This window comes from Xiphophorus maculatus, chromosome 6 (genome assembly GCF_002775205.1).
Source record: "Xiphophorus maculatus strain JP 163 A chromosome 6, X_maculatus-5.0-male, whole genome shotgun sequence".
Taxonomy (NCBI): domain Eukaryota; kingdom Metazoa; phylum Chordata; class Actinopteri; order Cyprinodontiformes; family Poeciliidae; genus Xiphophorus; species Xiphophorus maculatus.
In genome coordinates, this window is record NC_036448.1 from 25,299,068 (window position 1) to 25,323,763 (window position 24,696).

The window sequence follows — 24,696 nt, forward strand, 5'->3', positions numbered from 1 at the left end:
AAGACAGAAAAAATACAGTGAAATAAAGTGTTGCCTAAACATGATGGTGTGTACAGTCAGGTCAACCCAGTAAAAGTGTAAAATAACTGGAACTGTAATAAACGACGCAAAAGGAGGTTCAAATCATGCCCCTATTCATAGTCAAGAGGATGAGAAAGGAGATAAAAATATCTTTAAAAATGTCACAGCATGAGGTCTGCAGCACAGAAAGGCATCTTGGTGGCACTAAGTCTCTAGAGCAACCATAACATACTATCTACATGCTAACCGTTTGAATGAGAGGCATGTCTAGAAAGTTATTTTCTCTCTTACTATCACAAACATGACTGTGTGTTTTTTTTAGGATCTAATTGGAATAACCTGCTTTGGTAAGATGAGATCAAGATGAGGTTTTTCAGCAACATTCCAGGTGGGTCTGGTTTTAAAGTATGTCTTAAAATACTTCCTTCTGAATGTATATATGTACTGTCATTTCCAATATCTATCTATCTATCTATCTATCTATCTATCTATCTATCTATCTATCTATCTATCTATCTATCTATCTATCTATCTATCTATCTATCTATCTATCTATCTATCTATCTATCTATCTATCTATCTATCTATCTATCTATCTATCTATCTATCTATCTATCTATCTATCTATTAGAAAATTGAGTTAATGAAAAATGTTCAATATCTATAAAATTAAATATGTTTGTATTAGTTATCATAATTAAAAGAAATAAAATATCAATTTGTGTGTATGCTCATATAGTATGGAAATATGAGAAAACTGGTTTTGATGGAATTAATGTTATAATTACTGAGACCTAGTTAAACAAACCGTTTTCTTTAACTTTTCTCATCTTTGTGCAACTGCCTTTTAGTAAAGAGGACTGAGTTTTACAGGTAGCCATAAAAATAATTTGCCTACTTGACCCACAATCGTGATTAGATTTTTTTTTTAAATAATAATTTCTACCAATATAGTAAAGTTAGTATTTTCTTTCCACCTCCCTTTATTGCCACATTTCCTCATGTCCACCTGTACAAGATCCACCTTGCATCTTGATCATACTTGATACCGGGCTGAGCCTGGTAGAGCTGTCCGGAGAACATCCACCCCTGTGCGGCCAGCAGGAGGGGCCGTGCTGAGGTGTTCGAAAAGCCGTAAAAGCTGCTGGTGTGTCGCAAACCAGGTGTTTTTTGCTAAGGTGGGGGAAGGGACGGGAGGGGGGTGAGGAAGGGTGAGTAGGAGGGAGGCGGGTGAGGGAGGAGGTAACTCGCGGAACGGCTGCGCTTCAGACCCAGCGAGAGGATCATGGCGGATGGCCCCAGGTGTAAGCGCAGAAAACAGGCGAACCCGAGGAGGAGCAGCGGTAAGTCCAAAGTCCACTCAAACCGCCTTTAGCGGGGCCGGACGGGCTGTCCGGGAGCTTTCTCGCTCGGTAAAGTCCTCCCGGAGACTTTTGGGAGCGAGTTGGAGGTAATTTCGGGGACTTTTTGACGGGCGAATGAGTGCGGTGCTGTACCGTTATACCTGGCTGGGCTCTCTCTGCTCTCCGCCTAGCGGTGCACTGGGGCCGCCTGGCCGTTAGAGAACCGTTATCCGCCTGTTAGAATAACCCGAGGAGCGCTTCGTTCTCGGACGTATCCTCCACTTTCCTTCACTTTTTGTCACCCATCTTTGCTCCCGGTGGTCCTTTTTAGCACTTTCTCGCCGATCAGCAACACTTGGCGGCAGGTTGAGGGGCTTTCACGTAACAACGTGGCCCGCTGCAGTTTAGTGATTTTTAGGGCGAGGTTGTTGCGGGGTTAGTTGCAATGCTAACTTGCTGCCACCTCGGGCCGGACAGAAGCTTTCTGCTCTCTTCCCGTCCAAAATGATTGAACTTCATCTTGTGTTGCTTTTATGGCCGCATGGTAAATTGAGAAAGCAGGAGTTCGTGCTGTGTTCAGTGCAGTGGGATTGTTTATTCTATGTCCTCTTCACCCCGCCTTGCTTGCCACAACTGCAGCAACACATGTTGGCTTTGTTGAGGTAAGAGTTGAAACTATAATAGCTGTTGTTTAAAAGGCGACATTTTTAGTTCTCTGCTCTGTGCACCTGCAAACTGTAAGGAAGCTCATAAAGGGTCAATTATTTAGTTTCTCAGAAAATTTGCATATTACATCAAACGGATACAGAAGAGTGTGTTGTTGAAAAAGTTGACAACTATAGCAATGACAGGATTGTTTTTGATTGAAAACAATAATTAATTAAAAAAATTAAATTCAGATACTGAAGATTTATTACACTTATTTTGATAATTTTGAAGATTATGACTTTTAGCTAATAAGAACTCTTAATGCAGTTTCGCAGAGAAGATAATGTTACATAAGATCAATAAAACAAGTATTATTCATACAGAAAAGTTATGTTATGTGCATGTTAGGGCTTACAACACAATCAAGGAAGACTGTTGACTTGACTTCAGCTGTCATTGACACTGATAAGAAGGGTTGGTCACAAAACGTTGATAAAGAAACTGGCTGTACTCTGACTGCCTTCCCCAAAGATATTAGTGGAAAGTTTAGTGGAAGGAAGACATGTAAGAAAAGAAGGTATACGAGACATTGGGATGGGCAGTTAATGTACCATTTATCATTATTGTGGAAAATAAGTTATTATGAGAAACATTCTGACTATGATAAAATAATCGGTAATTCTTGATCAACTTTCAGTCTCACTAAACTTTGATTTTGATTGTTACATTTGCAGTTTGAATAATCTGTTTTCCAATTTTAGTGACATGACAGCACCTATTGAATAATTACATTTAACAATATGATTTAATGCAATAATTGTGCATTCAGTAGCCTACTGAATATGGCAAGTTCACTTGTAGAGGTGTATTTGTGTTTGCTGCACTGTGGCTGTTTGTAGAGACAGAAGAATAAACAATAAACAAAAAGACAATCATGATGGTAATACATTTTTAAACACTTGTACCACTTTTATTGTGATCACAATAAATTCTACAAATTATCAATAAATCATTGTTGTCCATATCTCTGACCTGTCCATTTTTTTAAATGTTTTTTTTTAAATTATTTTATTTGGGCTTAATGTAATTGTCTGAGAAACTGATTGTTGAGTTTCAATTAGATGTGGCCCATAACCATCGAAATTAACAGAAATAAGCATCAGAAGTATATCGCTGTGTGATAAAGCTGTATGATGTGTTTCTTAATAAGTTTATTTACTAAACTAATTTTGCTTTTTAATTATGCTTTAAATTACTGAGAAGCATCAGTTTTTAGGTTTTTGTAACTACATGTTCAAGGTGTTTATGATGTTGTGTGAAAGTACAGCTCACCATTTCGTTGTAAATGACCCCAAACAAACTTTAAGTGTCTTGTTTGATAATTTGGGGCAAAGTTTTATTGGCACAAGTTCTGCTGTTCACATGTTGCTGCTTTTCCATTCTGCAGTGTTTTTGTGGGAGAGTAGAGTTTGATATTCCATGCCTTAAAGCTGAGCTCTGCCTTTGTGTTTCTCTATGTTATTCTGTACTCCTCATCCTATCCTCCTTCCATTTTTTAACCTTCTTGCCAACTAAACCCCAGTTTTTATACTGTTTTTCCTCAATCTGAACATCTCTGTCTAAAACCTAATTAAATTACCACAACTTTTAATCAGGCTTTATTTGCATACACCAGTAACACATTTAATTTTATACACTTTCAGGGTTGTGTTATCTGAATGAATGAATGCCCAATTTACTACCTTATCTACTTTGTATAGCTTTGTATAAGCTTTTTGGCAACTTTGTACATTGTGCAGCTTTGCTTCACGTGGATGCTGTGAGGGATGCTGTGTATTTGAGTCCATTATGTCATAAATGTTTTACATCATTATGTCTGTAATAGAAATGTTAGAAGCACATGCTTAACTCTGTATTTTAGGGATCAGCCTCATGTTTGATGCTGACCACACCCACCCCTGAATGATGTTGCCTCAGTCGTGTCATGTGACTTTGATGATATGCTTCAAAACTAACTTATTGACATTGCTTTGACTAGACTCAGAGAAGAGTGTAGGCATTTATTTTAAATCATGGGCTAACAAAATGGGTATTAAATGCCCCATATGATTGGAAAGAGAGTCATGATTTCCATGTCTGACAGCTTCATTTATGCCCAAAAAAGTTCAATATGAAAAGACTGAAAGTACAATGGTAAAAAATTGCAAGGGGGTGAAGTGACAAGCTTCTCATTGGCACCTTTAGATTTAAGGAAGGAATAAAATGCTTTTTATGTCCCTTATTAATTGATATAGCAGTTAGCCACTAGCTTATCACCAGTTTGTAGGGGTTCTTAAAGGAACATGTAGTGCAAGAGAACGTATTGGAGTGAATACAATTTTCTCTCGCCTTATGGGTGCATAGTAATGTGGCACCCCTCTTCTCCAGCTGTTGCTGTGCACCAGAAGTCAGCTGGCTGAAAGAAGGCTACTTCTCTTTTTTGTGAAGCAAAGACAGATTTTGACTGTTTGGAAAAATTGGTGATGTGGAAACTAAAGAAGTGCAACCTGGAGCTACATGATATTAGAAAATCTTGCACAATTTTTATTTTTATTTTTGTGGTATTCCAAAACCTTTCTAGTACAACTTCACCGACTCCCATGTTTTGGAGGAAGGTTCAAGGACCTGTAAGGTGAAGACTTCAGCAACACTTGAAGTACTAAGGGTGCATTCACACCAGCCCTGTTTAGTCCACTTTAGTTCAATTCTAGTTTGTTTGCCTAGAAAGTCCAGTTTGTTTGGGGAGGTGTGAACGCGTAATTGAACTCTGAAGTGGGCCAAAAATGTAAACTCTGGTCCACCTACAAACCTAGGTCTCATTTTGGTTAAAGTGAACTCTGGTGCAGACTGGAGACTACTCCAAAAGCAGGACGTGGACTACAGCGCAGGGCATTTTGGGTAAATACAACCAAGACAAACATATGAGTCTAGCGCTGGCGGGAAAAATGACTGGTGGTCTTTTACTAAAGACAAAAAAAGAGAAATACTGCAACTGCTAAAATCTGACACTATTTTTCTGGTTTACATTTTGTGAAGAAGAAAGTTGTCCTCTTCAGAAGTTTTCCTGTCATTTCAATCAGTGGTTATTTGTGAAAGTGCAGTGTGAGTCCAGAATGTAGTGGTGTTTTTACTCAAAATATTATTATAAATTCAACCCTTCGGATTATTTTCCAATGCTGTATGCACCCGTAATTTCAAATTTGTGAGCGTTAGGAAATCTTATAATTCTTTGTCAATGAGTCAATAAATATTGCCACAGCAAAACATATAGTATATGTCTGTTACAGGTAATAAAATTCTCACTAAAGCAACCTCGGAATGTGTGTTTGTGGGTCGGATTCTTTCTGTACTGAAGTGGAAGCTTTATAAATAGGATTTTGTGTAATAACTTTAAATTTAGCCGACCTTTTTGAGACAGAGCCTCTCATTGGACAGTTTCTTACCTGTCCTCTCCTCCTCTCGGCTCCAGCCAATAATAGAAGCCCATGAAAAGAAATTTTAGATCATTTTAAAGCGTTATCTGTGTGCGTGTGGGTGCGTGTGTGTGATTGAGCTGAGGGGCTGGAAAGCACCTTTTTTTTCCTCCTCCTGCTGACGCCACGACGGTGACTCTGTACGTCTGTACAGGAGCCATCATCATCATCACCACCATCATCATGTTTACCTGAACGCGGATAGCGGGGCGGACAAATGGCCTAGAAATAAATACAAATAACACCTGCGGCTCTCGGGATCCTCTCACCGTTTCCTAAAAAGGCTCTGTGTTTCTCGACGAGCCAGGATTAGCGCTCCAAATGTCAACTTGCGCAGGTAGAGACATGGATTTTTTATTTTTTTTTATTTTTGGTAGTTTTTTTTTTCCTCTCCCGTGTGCCATGCCAGCTTCGCTTGGATGCTCGCCTCCCTCTGTTCTCGCGGGATTTATCGCATTTCTGACCCACTTGTGCATGCTTTATCTCTCCTTTTATGTGCTTCTTTCTGTGGACTGATTGCCCCGTTTGGTCGAGTGCACCCCATGCTCTCCGTGTAAATCTGACCGTGTGTGTGTGTGTGTGTCTACTGTGGAAAATGAGCGGTGCATAAGGTGGCTATTCCTCCGTTATTTTTCATGCAGAGCGCTAAAATAGCAGCGCATCTCTATCAAATATCTTCTTGTAGATCTATTGTGCTGCGATGAATCGTTATGCAATTTGGTTTAGCTTGGGGGGAATGGCGGTCAGTGCCGTTACTGCAGTGAAGGTGGGGTTTTTTTCCTGGACGGGAGACAGCCAGGTATGCAAGGTGATGCAACACCTATAAAGGTGTATTTTCACCGGTTATTACTGGATTTTGTCGCCACCAAAAGCGACAAATTTCGATTTGAATCCTTTCATCCAGCTGATTTTCAGTTATTTTCTTACCAAAAGAGATTTTTTACCTCTCATTCTGAGAGGTAAAAAACGAGGCGCATAATCAAGATGGCAAAAGGTGTTTGGTGTGTGTGTGTGTGTGTGAATCATTGCGCAGCGCTTTCATCCACCTCCTCCTTCTCCTCTCTCTCAGTTTCAGCCCGCCTCATTTCAGACGTGTGTCTGTCTTAGTTTGATTCCACCTGACACAGGCAGCTTGATCACAAGCACCTCTTTGATTTTCATTAGCCTGTGCTAATGGTACTAAGACCCCCTACCAGTCATCACCATAATGAGGCAAACAGCTGCTGATACCAGCTAGAATATCTCAGAAGCTGCAGTTTCTTTTAGCTTCAGCAGTTCACATCCTCAGGTCACTTTATATTATCAACAAATGAAATTAATCTGTCTGCATACTCAAAGGTTACTGAACTCTGCTGGAAAGTTATTAAGAAGACTCCTGCTGTGCTTATCTTAAATTAGATGCTAGATGTGGCTGATAATAACAACTCTTCAGCAATTGTAAGGGTGGAACTAATGATTAGTTTAATAGTCTATCAGTATTTTTTCCACATCAGTCAGTAAATTTCTGTTCTCAGGAGCTCTATATTTTACTGCACCTTTCCAGATTGCACAGGTGTACAGACCTCTATCTCACCTTATAAGTTTAAAATCAGAAACTGCTTGTGAAATAATGCAGTGCACTTTCCAGAACTTCCTGTTTCTCTCTATTAATCACCTATAATTCATAATCTAACACACTGAAGATGATCCAAACTTGACCTGGACTTTTCTTGAATAATTTCAGATTCACAGAGGCTTTACTCTGATTGTAACAGTGCTTTTATTTGCCGGTAATTTCTTCCCATTTTACATTTGTTGGAGTAACTCTGTTACGTTAGTTCTGATTTTGTCTTTTTGTGGACATTTGTTCATAATGTTTTGGCAGAGATGTTGCTTTTTGGACAATAATTCCCACTGAATTCTGTGCAGCTGAAAGTAGTTTTCCTCTTGCTTTTTTACTTTTGGATTGTTATGATGCAACAGAGATTTAGAGCAGCAGCAAAAGCAAGGGAAGTGGGTAAGCAGTGACCGTTGTTTCAAGATTGACTGCTACTGGATCCTTCTTGCCCACAGCATCAACATCTACATAACCTCTTCATGTAGATGTTGTCAGTGAAAATTTACAGCAAGTTTGTGAATTTAACCCCTGACAAATTATTAAGTTTCATTAACTGAAAGGGAAGATGTTGCTCTTATTCATAACAGCCTCTTTAAAACAATGCTATAAAGAAAATTATGTATTGCCATGTAAGTAGATATTAAATGTTAACTTCCTGTTAGCATGTTTCTGATTATAAGATAAAAAGTTTATTATTCTTGAATTAAATGCTTTTATGGATTTAGTTTCATTTTAGTACAACAGTAGCTGGACACAGTAGTTTTGTAAACCGCTTCAAAAACATTAGTTGATGGTTTTCCATAAGTGCAGAGCTTGTAGCTTGTCAGAGGCTAGAGGATATTGCAATTAAGCTAAACATTGACTGCTCTGTATTGAAATGCAGTTTAAACTAGTGAGAAATATAAGAAAAGCAATGGTTGCTATTTATTTATTTGCTGATTCATTTTTTAAACTGTGTTTTTATACTTTAGCCTATATTAATTTATCAAGTACTGCCCATAAAGAGTCACAAAACAAGGGAAAGGACACACGCTTAGCCGTGTCCTTTCCTTTTCTAGCTGTGTCTTAGCTCACTTTTATTTGTATTTAGGGAAAGGTTCTTGCTTTCAAATGTTATTATAAAAAGTCAACACATCAAAATAGAATCTTTTCGCTTCATTTTCACCATTTTATATTTCCTGTTCTTGTAACAGTGTGTTGAGACAGATCCTCCAGGTTTCAGACGGTGTTATTCTAACAGGAAACTCACTGACTGCAGTTCTGCTGTAAATTAAAGGTGTCGACATTCGTCTCAACGTCACGTCTTGGCGGTCACGGCTTCGTCATCCTGCGCCTTCAAAGCGCTCCGTGTTTGTCTGCGCATGGATGCAGGCTCGACTGTGCTGTAATCTTACACTGCAATTTAGGGCCTGCAGGAATGCAGCCTAGTGTTAACATACCTTTACAGGATAAACAAAGCAGCCTACTCCCAGGCTGGAGCTGTTCGGTGTCAGGAGTCAGCGAGAACGCCGCTCCTTACCGCCATCTGTCCACAGGAAGTGAAAACTTTACTTGGTGGATCGGTTGTTGTTCCTTATGTTCCAGTTTTGGTTCTGGACTTCATGCTGTTTTGTTTTTGGAAAGTACAGCATTGTCGGGTTTTTAGGGATTCTTCAAAAAATAGTTTTAAGGAGATGATATGTTAATAAAACGTTCATCAATTTGCGGTTTGAGGGAAGATAAGGAAAATTTTCACAGTATGTTCTCTTTATCTTGCTCTTAAAGCTGGAAAACACTCTTCAAGGTTTGCATATTTTTTTCTACTGGCATGTTTTCATCTTCATTTAAACCTGCAGTATGTAACTTTCATAAAAATCTATGTTTTTTAAGTATTTGTTAAAACTGTCACCATATGAGACAGTGTGCTATGAGACATATAATCTGTGAAAAGATTGATCTCCACCTTCTCCACTGACTGCTATTGCCGTCTGAAGAAGTGTACCACTTCCAATCAGAGCCAGGAGGAGGGTCTTACTGCTGTCAATCAATCTCATGTACTCAATACTTAATGTGCTAATGGAAAGAGAACCAACCTGTCGTTACAGGAAAACTGTTTATCCTCTGTTATCGGTGACCATTCTAACTAGCCTGATCATTCATGACAGGCTATGATAGCTAACGAGCAGCACCACATGGTGAGATGAGCTCAGTTTTTTCACAAATTATCTTTCTCATACCATAGTGTCGTGACATAATGACAATTTGAACAAATACGTAAAAAAATATTTTTTATAAAGTCAAACGAAATGCCTGTGAGCATTTCTTTTGCCTCAGCTTTTAAAATCTGACTCTGCAGAGCAGATTTATTAAAACACCTTCTTCAAAGAAAGCAGAGAGCTCCGCCTCTGAGTGGCTGTGCTCCAGCCTGAGGTTCTCTGGTTCCAGCTGTTTTACAGTGTGAAGGAGTCATGTGAGTGTCCTGCCTCAGAGGGAACACCGACCATATTTGCAGCTAACATGATTTGCCACAGACTCGACTCACCTTAGTGCTCTGATTAGCAAATGTTGCTACACTAATCCAACATGTTATTGTAGTTTTATCCTGAATATGTATTTTCTTCGATCCCATACAATGCTGGATTTAAATGTTTTTATTTATGTTCCATTTGGGTTATGTTAGTATTTATTGCTGCGTGTTTGTGTGTAACAGTGGTTTGTAATTGATCTGTAATCTGTGGTCGTCCTCATGACTTTCTCCTCATGCTGGAGAGCCTGGGGCTGGTGCATGTTTCCTTTGCATAAATGGGCCTGTGGAATGACAAAGCACTACAGGATGTCTTCACTAAGTCAGCACTGACCCCGCCCCATCTCCTTTTATGGTCTGGAGGGGACGGAGCATCGGGGCCAGTGATGCTGTGGCTGTGACTAATTGAGGAAAGTGTGTGTGTGTGTGTGTATGTGTGTTGTGGATTTGAGCATGAATGTGGGAAACTGCTACTTTTCTTGAGGCTTTGCATAACAACAAGTTCTTTGTTTGGATTTACATGCATTAATTACCATGAGGTAAAAGAAGTCAGCAGTTACAGTGTTGCTGTTGTGTATCAGTGAGATAAAATCAGCGTAAACCCCGATAAGGATAAACACATCAAGATGAAACTACATGTTGGAAAATATGGCCCAGTTTTCTCATTTTTATTATATTTATGTTCTTCCTGCAACTGTTTATATTAATGTGTTTCAGGAAAGCTGTTCCCAAGAAAACGTCTTCATTGCTCTGCAAAACTAACCATATCCCCTGAAACATTTAACTTTTTTATTTGGATTTTATGTGATATAGCAATAGAAAGCACTGCATAATTATGACATTAAAAGAAAATGTGACATAGTTTTCAACATTTTTACAATCCTATGAAAAGCGTGTGGTGCGTCTGTGTCAGTCACGCTTGAGTCAATACTTAATATCATAGATTGCGTTACACGTTTAGACAGTAGCTGTGTTTCCATTGACCTTAAAATTACGCAAATTAGAATTTTGAAAATAAATTTGCTTAATGGAAACATGCCCATTTTTAAATGCTCTGTGTGTTTTTTGATAAAAAGTTTTTGCGCCAGGACATGGTGGGTGTTCAGCTGCATCAAAATTTGTGTATTTCGCAAACTGCAATGAAAACATGGAGCAATTTCAATTGCAATAGAAACATCACAATTGCGAAATTGTGGGGGTTCTTTTTTGACATCAGCTGAATATCTAAAACATTTTGCACACATTTGTAATGGAAACACAATACTGAATCTTTTACTGAATCCTGTTTTTGTAAAATATATCTAGTCAGATTGGATAGAAAATGCTTTTAAACATCAGTTTTCAAATCTCGCTGTAGATTCTCAATATTATTTAGGCTCAGACTTTGACTGGGCCTTTCTAACTGATGTATATTGTTCAATCAAAACAATTCAATTTTTTTTCTCCTGTTGTATTGTTTAGCTTCTTGTTCTGCTTCAAGGTGAACCTCTGTCTCAGTCTCTAGTGTTTTTCAGCACCTGAGTTTTTCAGAATTCCCCAGCTGGAAAAAGTGTCCCAGTAGCATGATGTTGCTGCTACCATGTGTCCCTGCAGGGATAGTGTGTTTGAGGCGATGGGCAGAGATAGTTTTGAATGTAGGCCAAAGAGTTTAATTTTGGTCTCTTCTGACCAGAGCGCTTCTTTTCACATGTTTTTGCTCCATCCTCTACGTGGATTGTGGCAACCTATAAGTGAGACTTCTTGACTCTCTTTAGTAGAGGCTATATTTATGAATGCACAGTAGTTGCCCTGTAAATAGATTCTTCCACTTGAGCTGTTTATCTCTACAGCTCCTCCAGAGTTACTATAGTCTATAGTAGTATTTTTACAACTGGTAACAGCTGGTCGGCATCTCAAAAGCTCAAATAATACATGAACTCTGACCCCAAATCCCAGAGGAGTTGAAAAGATGGACCAGTCTGACATGTTACCGCCAGTCTAACATCAAAGTTATTGTGATAAATGATAATATTGTTGTTTTGAGAGCATTTTCAAGAATTATAACGGCATAGTAAAGCAAGAACACATTCTCAAAGATCAATAAACTTTAAATTCTAGTGAAGATTTAACACTGGAACTGGAAGACATTTTAATTATATGCAATAAATAAAATAACAGAAACAACAGATAAAATTAATTATGAAGTTTCTGTAAACCAGCCTGAACTGTCTGCAGTTCAGGTTTGATATTTGGTCAGTAATGTTCTTTAGCAAACCTCCCAGACCTTCTCATAACACCTGAATTAATAGTGTGTTTACTAATTAGCTGACTGCTGTGCAAACAAATTGCACTGAATTGTATTTAGTGCAATCAGAATACAGGAATATAAATTTAAAATACACACTTCACTCTCTTCAATATGTAAAATCATGTTTCATTTTCCTTTCATGTCATACCAATTCCCAATAAACATCACTGAAGCTAGTGGTTACAACATTACAGAACATGTAAAAGTTCAAATAGTGTGAATACTTTTGCAAAGCAATGTGAACATTCATGAAGTTGAAACGATCATGGGACAGATACTCGAAGCGTTTCCCGACTCAGACGTGTTGGCCGCTGTGCAGGTGTGACTTGCAAACGCTCAGCGTCAGGCTTATTTTTAGTCAAGGTGAAAGGGAAACGGTGCGCTGCCCTCTGATTTAAAACGAAACTAAGAGCAACTAATAGTGTCTCTTTCTGACTTGACTTCAGCTCTCTTTAGAAATGTCAAACTTTTTTTGTCGTAAAACCCTATAATGATTATGGTCATTTGTAAGCTTTGGAGGTAATTCAGAAATAAATAATTTATTAAGCAAAAGGAGGAAAATATGGGTGGAACATAAGAAAGGAAGCAAAAAACTCCCTTGCTCATAGCCAGTCTTATACAGAACCAGAACTGAAGTCTGAGGAACAGCCAAACTCTTTTAGATGTGGCTCTGCTCATTTAAATAAAGAACCTGAATATTCATGTGTTTAAGAAGCTCCCAGCTGCAACCTTTACCTCAGCTCTCTGAAAGCCACCTTGTGGTGAAGCTACTCAATACATTTCTGAATGCACAAAGTCTCAGTTTGAATGTGAAATCCATAAGCTGAGGTATTAGTTTTGATCCCGGAGTGTGTGTGGAGGACGTGTCGGTGCTGGCCGCTGTTTGTTGGAAGAAAGGGTCCCATTGAAAGTTGTTGTGAGAGAGAAAAGGAGAAAAATCCCTCACACTCAGCCAGTGGGAACCTTCTCTTCCTCTGCTTTGGTGGCGGTAAAATTTGCATACCCCTACAAGCCCCATTCTCTGTTTTTCTGCAGCCTGAGAGGCAAAGTGAATCAAAAACTGAGCTCGGAGCTTGCCGCCTGCCTCCAGGCACAACATCAAACCAGAGTGGAGAGGGCGCTGTTACAACAGGAATCCCAGGCGCGTCGGTCACTGAAGTGGATGTCAGCCTGTGGGGTGGAGGCTTTAATTCACTAATGTTTAAGTTTAAAACAGATCTCCAAGGCAGAATAATAACAGTAATGACACAGACAATCTGTCAGGGCTTGTATATTAAAAATTGACTAGAAAAACTTATTTTTAGATTCCAACCAGGTATGATAACCTTAAGGAAAAATATCAGTTTCAGGATATTTACACATAAAAAAAAAATTATTTAATTATTTGTTTGAAGCCCCAAGAAGAATTATTCTTACTCCTGGGAAAATAATACTACAGCGAGAATAATGTTTTTATTGTCATTTTTTTAGCACTTCTAGAAATATTCTAGAGAAAATTCAGCTTTGGAAGCTGAAATGCTACTTGAGTCGCTAATATCTGGCATTTGTAAACCATCCAATTCAGGAACGCCTTCCATTTTCCATGCTGCTCATTGGCTGAACCTTCAAGAAAAGAGGAAAACTATGGATGTTAGCTTCAGCAGTATTGCCAAGATGGTTTCCACTGTGCGTATGAATGGATATTAAGGTAAATTTGATGTTTAAGCCATTAAGACAGACAGCATTTTTAGAGGGAGTCTCACGTTTTTGTGGATTTTAGTTAGTCGTAACCCCTGCAAATACAGTGTAAAGCTTAATGCTGGTAACTGGCTCTTTTGTGTTTTTAAGCTTGGCATGAGTGTTTAAGCCCTTAACTAAAAGACACACTTAATTCAGGATATATTTTTCAAACAGTGTGTGTTAAATTCTCTGGCATTTTACCAGTAAAATGAGGAAAAGCTCAGCAGACAAATGTAAAACGGACAATAGGATGGGAGGAGACTTCCGAGCAGCGGCACTGTTCTCAGGAGAAATTAATCATGGGAGATGGACAGGTGGGTTAGGAGGGGTCTGACTTGCTAAAGACACTCCTGAGGCTGCAGAGAGACCTGCGGTGGCGGCGGCAGGACAGGTGGGAGTGGAGGAGCAGAGAATTAGATTAGAGCCACAGCAGAATGATTTATTCTCCGTCTTTTTACTCTACTCTCCATTTGGGGAATATTTTTATCATTGAAGCAGAAAATGAAAGTGGACACTGTTTGAGATATTTGCTCTTAGTTGTGTGTGGATCTTGTTATTTGGAGGGGTGTGTGTGTGTGTGCATGTGTCTGTATCTGATCAGCAAGTGGCGCTTCCATGCTCTTACTATTAGTGTAGAAAGGAAGTTTTGGTCACACACAGTTGATATAGTTTCCTGTTTTTGTTTTGTGATATTTAGAAGGTAATGTGCTGCCCTTTAAACCTGACCTTTTTTTTTACATCTTTAAATTCACCAGTGCCTTTTCCTCCATTACTGGTTTCCATGAAGTACTGGTGCATGATGAGCTCATTGCTCTGGTTTCCATGCTGTCTCATCAGTGTTGTACCGGTTTATTCAGGTTATATTTGGATGATACTCGCCTGCTGTTGTCCACAGGTCTCTTGTACTAAAACTATAGGTATTGTATTGACCGGTTGTGTTTTTTCTCACATTGGTGTCTTTTCCTACTGTTTTCCAAAGATATTTGATTCTTTTTATTATTTTTATCTTGCTATGCTGAATATACTAATTGACTGATTCAGTTAATAGATCAGAGATTTGCAGCGTTGTTAAACTCTGACCTGCTGATTTTGATTCAATCTGGTTATGATGTTTCTTTAAGAAATATAAATAAGTATTTTTCTTGCTTGTGGATAAATTAAAAATCTTGAAAACTCCTGAAAACACTACTGTCTTTTAGTGAATAGCAGCAAGTCGTCCAGGTCCAGAGGCATTAATGCGGCTGCAGACCATCACACTACGTCCACCATGTTTGATATGTTTTCTTTGTTTTGTCCCACATGTGTCTGGACACACCTTACAGAAAATTTCACTTTTGTTGCATTAGTCAACCAAGAACTCTGACCTTAAATGATAATCTGGAGTGTTGAGATTCTGTTCTGGGTTCTATTGTCACTTCTTGGATGAAATAATTTTGGAGTAATTTTAGTGAGAGCGCTTATTATTAGCAGTGTTTCCATCAACGATTAGTAACGTTAGTGTTAGCATTAGCTGATGGAGGTGTCACTGCGCTCTGTCCCTCTACCAGCCAGCAGGATCCATGGAGAGGGAAGAGAGGATTTGATTTGCATCTGTGGACGCTCTCTCTGTCTCTTTTCCATCTTGAGCTCTCTCTGAGCTTTGATTTATGGTCCATGTTACCTCTAACATGACAATAGATTAAAGACGACCCGAGGAGTCGCTTCCAAACCAAAATATGCTGATCTGTTCAAACTGTCAGCGCAGATTTAGATTTGTTTGTTGACACTGAACACAATTAAGCTCCGTTCCTCCCAAAGCATGAAAGCTAATTCACGGTGGAGCAAAAGAGAGAGCTGGAAGAATAGGAGTGTTATTGAATTACAGGTGATGGCTGCTAATTGGGCCCTCCAGAGATGGCGGATGTCCTCAGTGTGAGCGTGTATGTCGGGCTCTGGGGATGCAGACTTGATGAAGCTGTTAGGGGAAAGTGTGTGTTCCCTGAGTGCTGCGCTTTAGAGGCCGACCCGTCCCCAAGGAGGAGCGCTAATGGATGCCACCCAGCCTATGGATGGAGGCGGAGGGAATGGCGGCGGCAGCGTTGCCCGGGGTGACGACGCTGGAGTCGAAGCTTGAAGGCTTGAAGCAACACATTGCAATCAAAGCTGTGAACCGTTTTACCATGTCACTGTGGTTCACAGCACTGCTGTAGTATCATGATACACACACTGTTTACCCACACACACTCTTATTGACGAAGCAGGTGCATAAAAATAAGTCAGAATGAGGCCTAATATTAGCGTTTCTTTGGTTAAGAGTGGGATTTAAAAGCGTGTTTGCTAGAGATTAACATGGATAGTTAATAAAATATATTAATTTGTTCTGAAATAGAAAGCGTATACTGGTTTGAATTGGTATTTTTTAAATTTTCTATAAGTAAAACAAGAATTAAATGGAAATCTTTCTTACATAAAATTCTTTTAAAATGCTTCTTCATCTCTTGGGATTTCTAAATCTTCTGCACAGATCAGATTATTTTACGACTGGCTGGACAGACCTGATCTGGTTTTACTCCAAGCTTCTGCTAGGCTGAGAAATTCAGAAAATATTGGAAATATCCAGGCATTTTTAGCCTCAAAGACAAGGAATAAGAAAAAAAACTGGCATCTTTGTAAACCGCAGAAAATATAAGTAATTGAACATGTAAAAATGATTCTTCGTATGATTTAAATCAGAAATTGGTCACTTTCTGTGGCTATAGCTGTATATGGTTTATTGCAAACTCCAGTCCTCAAGGACCGCTGTCCTGCAGTTTTTAGATGTGCCACCAGTACAAAACACTGGAATCAAATGGCTTAATTAGCTCCTTCTTGTGTAGATCAGTTCTCCAGAGTTTTGCTAATGACCTAATTATTTTATTCAGGTGTGGTGCAGCAGAGTCGCATCTAAAAGTTGCAGGGCAGTGGCCCTCCAGGACTGGAGTTTGACACTTGTGGTTTATTGTATCGTTTCCTGTATCTTTTTCTAAATCAATAATTTTAATCAACATTTTTTAGGGACATCCAGAGAATTTGTGATTTTGCTGAAGCAAAAATATTTTTTTCCTTCTTCTGTTTGACGTCAGTCAGTAGAGTGGTTTTTCTCTTGGGAGATACGTAGTCTGATCACCAAAGTGTTAATAATAAATAATCACATTGCATATATACGTTTTGTCTGTTCAGCACTTTTTTCTCTGTGTCAAAAAACACTGACATGGCAAAATAAATAAATTAAAAAATATGCTTCAATAACATTTATTTTAGAAGACTAGTTGACAATTTTTAATTTATATTGTATAGTTTTTATATTTTTATTGATGTATTTTTTCTATTGTGAATAAACGTTCACAAATTAAAGGTTTAATTTGTCAGCTGTGACATTGTACTGCTTTAATGAACGAAGAAATCATTTTAAGGCTTCAACAGGGATGTAGAATAATGCACAATGCATGAGATTGAATGCATGACAAACAGTATAAAGTGTTTTATAAACTCTAGAAAGGATAAAAATAAAAGCAGCAAGATATGCATCATGTACGCAGCACCACCACAGGGCTTAAAACTGAAATAAATAATTCTGTTACTTCTCACAGAACTGATCATTTTCTGTCCCCTATAGGAAAGTAAATAATAAAACAAAATCCCTGGTATAGTTTATCAGAGGAGACCCAGCCCAGTGAATTTTATTATTTCATCAGATTTTCAGCAGAGCTCCCTGTCTTATCACCCAGTTTGCTCGCCTTGTTACTGCTGAGCTCTCAGTGTTCAGGTTAAAGTCTCCAGCGCTGCCATTCAGCCTGCCGCCGTGATGCGTCACTTGTGTTGATCAAAGCAGTTAAAGCATCAATGTTGCTGCTGCAGCAGCACGACTGCTGAGGTGTCAGCTGTACGTCTGCATGCGATCTGGGGCAACAATGCTCACTCGCTCAGCTTTTCCAGCTTGTGTCAACGGAGGCCAGAGCTTTATTAGAGTTTCTGTGTGTGCGGTCTGAAGGAGATGCAAACATAACTATGCCAGTCTAGTTTCAGTAATATTAGTTCAGATTGGGGATTGATTTTTCAGTTTAATTTCCCATCTTAATTAAGGATGAAACCTAATCGAACGCCTGACTGAGCTGCAGTTTTTCTTTCTGTTATCGGAACAGGAGAACTGGCACAGGTGCAAACTCAGAGGCTCCAGCTTTGACTTTTGTGACTGCTTCTCATCAGCTCTGTTAGTTCTGCTCTTTAGTCTCCTGCAGCAGGTCCCTCCATGCGAACTCAGCGATGCTTGGTGTGTCTCACCAACCTGAGAGGAGACGGCGTGTGCAGAGGCTCATTAGTCACCAGTCGCTCTGCTTCTAAAAGATTTCTAAAAGAGTAGTTTAAAAGTACTATCCAGTGCTGAATTTGTCTTCACTAGCTATTCTACAGTGACAGTAAAAACACAGCTGGGTCAAAAACTTTAGAAAAAAAAGTTTGAACCAAAGGAAAAATAACTGTTAATTCTGCTTTGCGTGTTTTTGAGCTGATGACATCACTAGAGGCAATCAGCTGGTATTAATAATCATTATGGTGGCTTATCACTTTCCTGACTGATTTTTTGATAAATTTAAACATAGACTGTAATTACTGCAATCACTGTTGAGTAAGAAGACTTAAAATAAAAAATAGAAAAATACAGAAGGGAAAGTATAAAGATTGTGTGCCCTATGTACCCAACAAATGTGTTCATGGAAGCTTTTCTTGGGAGGGAATATTTTATGTAGAATTCTAACAAAATAGCAAAACAAATAGAGACATTTAATTTCCTCTTGGTATCAGTGAAGTGTTTTTGAATTTGAATTTGAATATTTATTCATTGCACACAAAGAGATATATATTCCAACCATTTATTACTTTTAATATTGATCTTGGTTTATAGCTAATGAAAAGCCAAGCTACAGTTTCTCAGAAATTGTAAATTTTACAAAAGAGCTTTTATTAAAGTTTAACATAATTCTTCATTTTGAGGTATTATCTCTGTCATTTTCATTCTGACAAATCTTTATGGATTGACTTTAAGAAGAATTAGTCAGGCAAGTTAGCTGGCCATCCACAAACTGACATGTTTTCTCCTGCAACTATTTATAGTTTTCCCTTCCACTTAACTTTACATCGATACACTTGATTACAGCACTCTTGGCAAATGCCAAGATGTGTATATAACAGAAAATTTCAGGTTTTTGCTTTGATATATGTGTCACTTTTCCAGAATATTTAAGAAGGAAATCTCTCCTTTAATAATGGTAGTCATAATGACTCATCATTTTCCATTTTATAATAAATAAGTCAGTGTAAATGATGCAGTAAGTACTCATGTTTGTATATTGCTGTTAACAAATTAATGTATAAAAACTCAAGTGAACCCTTAAGTCATATACCGCCACACCACTGCAGTGTTTTGTATATGAAAAAAGCCCAAAACAAAAACAGTGTAAACCAAGGTGAAAGAGGCAACCTGAGGGTTTGCTCTCTGTAATTTGGTGTTTGCGTGTCTGTGTTGAAGAGCCTTCCCGGCGTAGCAGGTGTGCCTGAGCTTCAGCGCCATTACAAGTCTCATAAATACCACCTGACACCATTACAGCAGGCAGGCCTCGATATAAAACCCTCTTCCCGTGGCGCGCAGCCCTTCAGCACAATTATATTATGGCACACTTAAGAAGAGGAGCCCTGCAGCCCTCTGTTGAGGCTCTTAACAGACCCGACCGGCCGCAGCTCAAAGATGGCTCTTCAGGCTTCATATTTAAGCTGTTTTTATTGCTCAGGTTAATTACTACGTTTCAGACTTGCTTCCTTAAAAACAACACCACCAATTAATTTTCTTAACCTGATATACACTGGCTGCTTTTTAGGTATTTTTAAAACTAAATTAGTCCAAAACATACATTGGCACTGAAGTTTTAAGTTTAATTTGATCATACTTCATGGAAAAAACACAGATCAGATTAAAATTTTATGGTTTTCATTTCGTTTTCCAGCAGATCTGGCACATCATTTGCCAGAGGTTGATACAAACCTCAATATTTATTCTCACGCAGATGACATTTTTGTGGAGTGGTGATCTAAACCTCCTTGACATTTTGCTAAACGGCGCTGGGAAAGGTGCGGCGCGTTCCTCCATTTTCCTTCCCTTCCTCCCCGCATTGTGCGGCGGTGTAAGCAGCACGTCAGGGGAACACGCTTTGTGCCGTTACAAGTTCAGGACTCTGCCTTTTGTCTTTCACTGCCTTCCATGAGGAGATCAGCCTAAGCTCTTTATTGTTTTGATGTTTTCCCAAAACACACCTTTGAAGCTAAAGTAGGTTAGCATCTCATTATGCTTTTGAAACAGGATGGCGATTTTAAATTCGGTTCAGGTAGGATTTCTGCTGCTCGCTCTGTTCTTCGCCCAAGCTTAGGAAGCCGCACAGAGTTGCCAGAACAAGCACTTTGATGCCTTAAACATGACTATTTGATTTGTTTGCATGTAAGTTAATAAACTAAAGATTAGACAGACATTTCCATTGAAATATTCCCAGATGGAGCTCCAGGACAGCCACCACGGCATCCTGAAGCCCTGCCAGCCGTCGCAGTCCCAGATAGTCGGCTGAACTTTGAGTCCAGTCTCCTGAAACCAAATGGAGATGAAGCCCAGATCTATTTTCGTACCATCCATCAACATTGACTGCTCCATGGTAGCTCAGCTTGACGCTCCTGTTGATGACAGCCATTCAAAGCGGGACACATAGCTGTCCCACGTCCAGACGGCAGCGGATGGTCTTCATTTACTGTGGATTGCATTGCCAGCCGAGGCTCTGCGCCAGAGCGCTGCCTGCAGAGCTCCCAACGCTTTGTGCCAACTCCTGACATACAGTAGATGGAAGGTATTGTGCAGGCAGAGCCAAAAACACCGCAGTCTGATTAAGTAATATTGTGTAAACTGGTGGGGTGGTGTGAAGCAGTCTGCTGGATAAAGAAGATTGAGATTTTAGTATTCATCAGTGTTGTATTTATGCAATTAAGCTTCACACCAGCTGTTCAAAGCCCTTCAAAAAGGCTTAATCTGTAGAAACCGAGAAGAACTGATGCGAATATCGTTGTCTGTTTTTACAACATGATTTTACTTTAGCAATCATGTTCTTGGATTGCAAAAAAGGCATTTTATACCTATCAAAAGTAGTGTCATGATATTTAATTTACCAAAATATCACAGCACTACCCAGATACATTTGCTGACCTTAATATTATTCTCGTATCATCATTTCTACACTTTTCAGTTTTTCAGTGTGCAAGTAAAACTTATGAAGATGAACATATTTGAGAAATGTAAACAATAGTTTGAGTTTTTGTAAATCCTTTGTTATTTGTTAAAACTGGTCAGCAATTCACTCTGCACTACCAGACCCACAGGTCTGCACTAGGGATGCAAGTCATTGATTTTTGATCTACAATCTAAAGTTGATTGATCAAACTAATAATTGGATCAATCAACTAATTGATAAGTGGACATTTTTCTTTTGTATCAAGATGGTCGCAAGTCTTCCCATAACATCAAGGGCAATTTTTTAATGGTGAATTTAGAAAAAGAAGCACATCATTATATTTTGACATTTTTTTGTCAGCTGTATTAAATACTGACTGAAGAAACAGAAAATTATTACCAAAATGTGCTGGTAATAATTTTGGTGCTGTGCATTACCAAAATTAGAAATATTCATAAAAATATTCATAACAAAACAGGAGCGATAGCAAGGTGAAACTTAAGGAGCTTGGTGAGTGTTTCAAAATAGAAGCACATAAAGTGTGTCTTGCATCCCAAACTGAAATCCTTTTGTACCATTTCACTTCCTTTTCTGGGATGCCTCCACCATTATTATTTCTGTACCAACTGGCCACCCTTAAGGATGACCATCAACGCCCCCTGCTGGATGGCAGCAAAAATACAACACTTAGCACTTTTACAGAGAATTTTTTTGTTCTGTCTAATTTGACTGATCATTGTTTGACCACTTGAGAGAAACTGAGCATACTGAGCAACTTTAAACCCAAAGTTGACAACAATGACATAACGTTGTGGAAACGGTAACTTGCTCTGCCCCATTGCAGCAGCAAATTGCACATTTTACACCTTTCATCCTAATACCCATGCAATAGCAGCACATCTTACACAACACTCAGACTTCATAGGTTTATCAGGAATGGTTCTGCTTTATTTATTCATCTGTAGACCCTTTAAGATGTAATTTTAGTTCAACCTAAACATTTATGCTTGCGATAGAAAGCATAAATAACATACTAGTCGATCCTCCAGAGGAGCTGCCTCTAAAACGAAAGCATCATCAAGCTAAGTAAATTATTGATACCCATCATGACATGAAACATGAAATTCCTGAAGCAATTTCTCTGCCTCACTTATTTCTTATGTCGTTCAAAAGAACAAAAATGAGCAACTACTTGGTTGCTCATTTTCTTCTCTAAATACCTTTAATTCATGTTTGATAAAAGTGGGAGGAAGAAGAAGCATTCAGCAGCCTAGCTTCTCTGTGTGATGTTTTCCAAGACTCAAAAGTGAACAGCTCCACATGCTATATGTTTCATCCAAATATTTTAACCCCTGTTAACCTGTTCATGTTCATCCAAAGGTGAACAAAGAGTTGTGACAGGACAGCAGCTGCCAGAGTGTGCATTTACCCTCTACAGCTCAGGTTCCTCTCAGGTCTTCCTGCTTTTTCTGTAAAGCTGAGCACTTAGTTCTGTGTAGCTGAGCTGCAAACAGAAACTGCTCAGGGCAACACACAGGTCCCCTACAGAGCAGCTTTGTGTTGGAGAGGCGCCTCTCTCATGCAAAAGACACAGTTAAACTCACAGATGCCGTGTTTTGTACATCACAATGCCCAGCTCTTGCTGATCTTAGCAGCTCTTAGTAACCAGAACAGGTCCACAGTTCTCAGACCGTTTTCCCAAGGAGTTTTCTGCCGGTGATGCTGCATGTGTGATTTGAATACTGAGCAGGGGAGAAAAAGAGGAAAAATGTAGCGAGCCAGTGGGGTGTAAGGGAACAGGACCACAGCAGCGATGCAGTACCTGCCGGGGCATAAATCAACCTTAGTAATATTATTATTGATAAGACGGAAGTGGTGTTTTATATTCTGTAAACTCTCAGAGGAAGTGTGAGAGGAGACTGGTGATTAATTCTGCAAGCGCTTCTTAAAAACACGATCGGTTTAAAAGAATACATGGGGAGGGGAACCAGTGGTTAGATGTTTTAGAAGTAGGAAAACAATCCTACATGCTGGCAAATTTGGAGAGGATTTACACCTAATGCATTCATATTACTCAGTCTCCATGGGAACTGATTAGGAACTAAATAATTTGTTAATCAGCTACAGTTAGATTATACCATTACTTATAAGATAACATTTTTATTTTTTTTCCCCATTGAAATTGTAAATTGGAGCTATTAGATGTTACATTTGTATTTGTGAAATAAGAAATATACATTATTAAGCTGACCTGACCTGTAGTCTCTGAATATTTCTGAGACATGCTGGAGACATTGGCAGCATAAAAAAAGTACAGAAGCAAAAAGACACGTTTTTCATTTATAATCATTCTAAACAAATTATTTTGATTCAAGACAATTTTCTTCCATAAATAAACTTAAACTAAAGACACAATGATGTACAACTTATTTACGTCTATTTTAAATCAACTTCAGCTTGACAGCAACAAATAAAGCATTCGTTATTATTTATATTTATAGTCAAAATGTTTGATGAATTTTGACATTCATAAAACTGCCTGTTATGAATGTCAAGCATGATGTGATTAAACTGGAAAGAAACACAAATAAACCTAATTTTAGTTATGAGTACAGCTCGAAAGGAGAAAGAATATGTTTTTATTAAATGCATTATTTTATGTTGTAATAACACCGAGGAACTTCCCTTATTCACTATATGCAATAGTTCTAATTTTGCTTAGTTTATGTTTTAATTATATAGATAAAAGTTGCTGTGCAGTTTAAGTAGCTTCATTTAGGCAGAAACAGATTCAGGTACATCAAATGTAGAGGCCAGATTCTACTTTACAAGTTTACTCAGCGGTTATTCTGAGGAAAATGTTGCCGACAGGCATCGAGCTTCGCTCAAACAGAGCATTAACCCTAAAATAACTCAGGGCGATTTTGTCTTTTCTGTCAGTTCTTCATCAGTAGCCTCCAGGTGTTGTCTAGTCAGAATCTCAGACACTGAGCTTCTCCAGAGTTAAAGTGCCAAACCCTGCAGAGGTTGCACACCCCTTTTTACCCAACTGTATTACTCTGATTCTTAGGTTAACACACTTTGTTGTTAAGGAAAGACGGTTTTCTCAAGATAAAGTAATTAAATAAGATATATTTACAAAAATTATGCAAATTGCTGATTATGATGAGTCACAGCACCAGGTCAACCCACAAAGGGCTCCATACTGTTTACTTATATTCTCAAAAGCTGTAATATAAAACCAGGCCTTTTTGTCATTAACAAGTTGAGAACAGATGAACTAATCAGCAGATGAAGTAGTTGTCAGAAGATCAGAGGCTCCTTCACTGTCCACTTTCAAAGTTCGTCTTTAAACGTTTTTTTTTTTTTCATGGCTTTCGACCTCAGCAGAACTTAGTTTTAGCTTTCATATTGTACTCTTAGTACTCGTCTTTTGTGTGTATATAAAACTTTGTGTCAGTTCTGGTTCTTTTAAAGTATTTTTTCTAAATAAAGATAAAAACTCCCATTTATGAAACTACCAGTAAAATAAAGCTATCTAGCCGTGTGAGTTTAGATCAGTGGTCTACAATCCTCGAAGGGTCAGAGTCCTGCAACTTTTAGATGTCCCTTCTCCTACACACTTGAATAAAAAGGCTAAACTGCCTAACTAGCATATAGTCAAGTTCTACAGAGCTCTGCTGATTAGCTAATATTTTAGCCAGGTGTGCCGAAGCAGAGAGACACACTCTTGAAGATTGGAGTTTGAGATCAGACAAGGTCTCAGACAAATAACAGCTGGCCAGTCAT

At 38.6% G+C, this 24,696-nt stretch overlaps 1 protein-coding gene across 2 annotated transcripts in view; it reads left to right on the plus strand.

The window, feature by feature from the left end:
• Positions 1 to 751: 751 nt before the first annotated feature.
• LOC102223789 (zinc finger E-box-binding homeobox 1-like) overlaps positions 752 to 24,696 on the plus strand; it is a 64,255-nt gene continuing 40,310 nt past the window's right edge. Inside the window, exon 1 of one of the 2 annotated variants that reach the window (XM_005796611.2) lies at positions 752 to 1,364. In XM_005796611.2, the coding sequence (XP_005796668.1) occupies positions 1,307 to 1,364 (58 nt within the window). In that variant the 5' untranslated portion in view covers positions 752 to 1,306. Of the gene's footprint in view, positions 1,365 to 5,599; positions 5,862 to 24,696 lie in introns of those variants that run through there. The other variant, XM_023336004.1, reaches the window with a different exon arrangement.